The 3,640-nt window shown below is 40.4% G+C and overlaps 1 protein-coding gene across 1 annotated transcript in view; it reads left to right on the forward strand.

Annotated features, from left to right (window-relative positions):
* Positions 1-331: 331 nt before the first annotated feature.
* tekt3 (tektin 3) overlaps positions 332-3,640 on the forward strand; it is a 46,350-nt gene continuing 43,041 nt past the window's right edge. Inside the window, exons 1-4 of the mRNA XM_010778087.1 lie at positions 332-901; positions 1,504-1,587; positions 1,676-1,746; positions 1,848-1,991. Of these exons, the coding sequence (XP_010776389.1) occupies positions 332-901; positions 1,504-1,587; positions 1,676-1,746; positions 1,848-1,991 (869 nt within the window). The remainder of the gene's footprint in view (positions 902-1,503; positions 1,588-1,675; positions 1,747-1,847; positions 1,992-3,640) is intronic.

Consider the following 3,640-nt stretch of genomic DNA (forward strand, 5'->3'; position numbering starts at 1 on the left):
CAATTCCAGGTAAGCACAGCTGAGAGGCAGTCTGCGAGCATCAAGACCTGGAGTATCCACTTGTTCATCCTGGTAAGACATTCATTTTTAAAGTTTTTTCTTTTCTTTTGCCTATTGAATCTAATGACACAAATACTTTATTTCATGTCTGAAACATTTATTTGAATGCCTTTGAACTATGCCTTGATTCAACATAAGTAAAATAATATATCTGCATTTAATGTCAAGAGTTTTAGGTCTACAAATGAAACTGAATGGTAAATAATTGTAGTTAAAAGTTATTTTGTGATCTGGTCTCGGAAAACCAGGAGCACCCTGAGGCGACTCAAATATGGAGCTGATGGGATCCACTCTGACAGCCACATATGCTCGCCCTAAAACCAGCCACTTCCTCCCGGCCATCTCCACCATGGCATCCAGCTATCGCAACCCCCAGCCTGCCATGGCCATGAATCCCAGTGCCAACATGTGGAGGACCAACACCTATTTCAAAAGCAGCAGCACTGTCCCCACCCCTTCTTCCATGCAGCGAGATAATTTAGATCTGGTTCGAGCAAAGACCATGTTCTACCCATCGAACAGGACAGGGTTGTCCACCCGCTACACTCCTGACGACTGGTACAAGTCTAATATAAGCAACTACAGGGAGTCCGAGGCGTCCCGGAACAGCGCAGAGAGGCTGAGAAGAGACACCATCAGGCTGATGCAGGACAGGGATCAGCTGACCAGACGTACCCAGGAGAGTACCAGCAAGAACATTGGCGAGCGGCTCAATGACGTTGTCTTCTGGAGGTCTGAGCTGAGCCATGAGATTGACAACATGTTGACAGAGATAGCAGCGCTCACTGATGTTAAGAGGAGGCTAGAGAGAGCCCTGGCAGAGACTGAGGGGCCCCTTCAGGTGAGATTGGAAGGAAGACATGAGTGTGTGTTACCTTGAAGATTTTCTGTCTGGTAACTACATACGTTTTACTTTTTTAAAATGTGTTTTTGGAAATGTTTGCAGGAAATGTTTACATCCTTACAAAGACAAATTGCATTTGCCTTAAATTCTCTGGTCAGGGCTTTGTTCATGCATTCATATTAACAATTATATAATATTGTGTGTGCACAATCTGTGGTGAAACAGTTTTGACAAAGGGTTCCTAGTTTAGCTGTAGCAACAGTGTCTGCCTGGTTCTTCAAACTACTTTAAAATGCAGTTATTTGCTAGTCAAACTTTAATTAGGTCCCCCGGGTAAAGAACCACTGGTCATTGTCTCACCTAGAGTGGGTCAACTTGACTGGAGATCTGATGACATACATCTTGCTAGGCTTAGATCAAATGGCAGGAGCCTTGTCCAGGTGGCTGAAACTGGAGAATGCAGCTGGTTCAAGTCATACTATACTTAGGAATATATACTTTATGTCATAACTGCTCACCTTGAATTTCACAATCAATAAAATGCTGCACATTGAGTGACTTATATATACTCCTAATAGTCACGATCACTTTGTCAATAGGTGTCTCAAGAATGTTTGTACCACAGAGAGAAGCGAATGTCAATCGATCTGGTACACGACGACGTGGAGAAAGACCTCATAAGGGTAACATTAAAGCTAGAGTAATGTGTGACTTCTGATAGAAACCTTGGTAAAGCAATAATCATATGTTGTTATTTACCTTCCCTGTAAGGAAGTGGAAGTCATTAAGTCATGTCAGGAAAGGATGAGGAGACATCTGGACAGAGCCATCGCTCAACTGGCGTGAGTCTGAAAAATCTATTTATGAATCATTACTAAATCCAGGGTTTGACGTGCGTTTGATTGATCGCTTTGTTTCTGCATTGGTGTGTGGGGTTTCTCAGGTCAAACAGAGCAGCGCAGCATGAACTGGAAAGAGACATCAGTGACAAAGTGACAGCTCAGAGGATAGATGACAGGTGTCACCATCTGAGGAACACATCAGACGGTATCGGCTACTACAGAGGGATTGAAAGACTAGATCCTTCGTGAGTACAGTTTTATGTCATCAAATATATGTATTAACTGCTCCGTTTCATCACGTCAAACGGCTGTTAACAATCTCTCATGTTTGTTTAAACCAGCCTGGAATACCGGACAGGGCTGTTTAGTTTAATTGTCAATCATAAAAAAGCCTTTGAAAGTCAAAATAGCTGCTGCCCCTTTTTGTTCTTACACCAGGTTTAAGCATACCATAGTGAATCTGCAGTTATTCTACAACGCAGTCAGGCCAAACTGCTATTAGCCAGTTGCTAACATCAGCTTGCTAACATGAAAATGCTAAAATGCTTATGTTTTACAGGTAGGCTATAGGTGTGTTATTGAATTTTTGATCATCAACATACTTTAGCAAGATCGTTTGCTAACATTTTTAATTACACATAGGATAGCTGAAGCTGATTGACATTTGATTAATTTTGGAATTATAAACTTTTTATTTGTCTAGTAGTTTTGACATGATAAGGGTGTTAGATATAACCAAAGTTAGGACAATTCATTCTGAGAGGGAAATTAATGTTTGGAAAACTTCATGGTAATCCATTCCAAGATGTTTCACTAAAAGAAAAAGACAACATTATAATATAAAGATCTAGATGATGGAAGGCTAGAGGAAAAGCCAGGGGATCAACAAAGTCGCCTTCTTCCTCTTGGAAAAACAAATGGGAAATGTCATCACAATCCATCCAATAATTGTTGAGATACTTGAGTCGGGCTAAAGTGGTCAACTTACGGAACGATGTTGCCTTCGTTTAAGACGCGTTGCTAGTATAATCAAAACTATCTGAGGAAATGTCCCTCACCATGATTTGCCTGTATCGACAACCCACCGCTAAGGTGGATTTCTATGACCAGGTAAAACTCCTGCTGAATTCCTGTGACTCCAACTAAGAGATAATTATTGTAGGAGACTTTAATATCAACTGGAATGACAAACAAAATAGAAAGAGCTTAAAACGGATCATGGATAAACACAACTTAATACAACTAATGGATCAACCGACTAGAATAACCAAAACCTCCAAGACTATGATAGATTTATTATTTACAAACAAAGCTGACAGAATAGTTAAAACCTACAACTTCCTGACTGGTCTTTCTGACCATAATCTTGTTATTTTTGCCAGGAAACTCACAAAAAAAAAAGGTTCATGGCCACACCTAAAACCCCTGCCTTCGGTTCTCGCTTTGTCCCCAAAAACCTGCAACAACGTTTTATGGAGGCAGTGAAAATGATTAATTGGGGGGACACTCCTCCGAAGACATTGGTGAAAACAGTAATCTGTTTATATCTAAAATTAACGATGCAATGTCTTCCTTTTCAAGGAGAGGGTGCCTTAGGGACAGGAAGGAACATCATCTTCCTTGGCTGAATCTACAGTGAAGGAATTTGATGAAATCTAGAGACCAACTATTAAAGCAGAGCTTGAAATCCGGGCTATTCACTGATAGACAGAAATTCACTCATGCTCGTAACAAGGTAACACAAACAATAAGACAGGCCAAAGCGAACTTTTTTATCCGTAGCAACTAAGAAATAAGATCATTGTAATAAAAGTGACATATGTACCATACAATGGATTATCAAATAAATCCTAGAGACTGTTTGCAAAATGACAATGGAAAAGGCGGGAAGTTA

The sequence above is a fragment of the Notothenia coriiceps genome, unplaced genomic scaffold (assembly GCF_000735185.1).
Source record: "Notothenia coriiceps isolate Sejong01 unplaced genomic scaffold, NC01 NC01_scaffold00018999, whole genome shotgun sequence".
Lineage (NCBI taxonomy): Eukaryota > Metazoa > Chordata > Actinopteri > Perciformes > Nototheniidae > Notothenia > Notothenia coriiceps.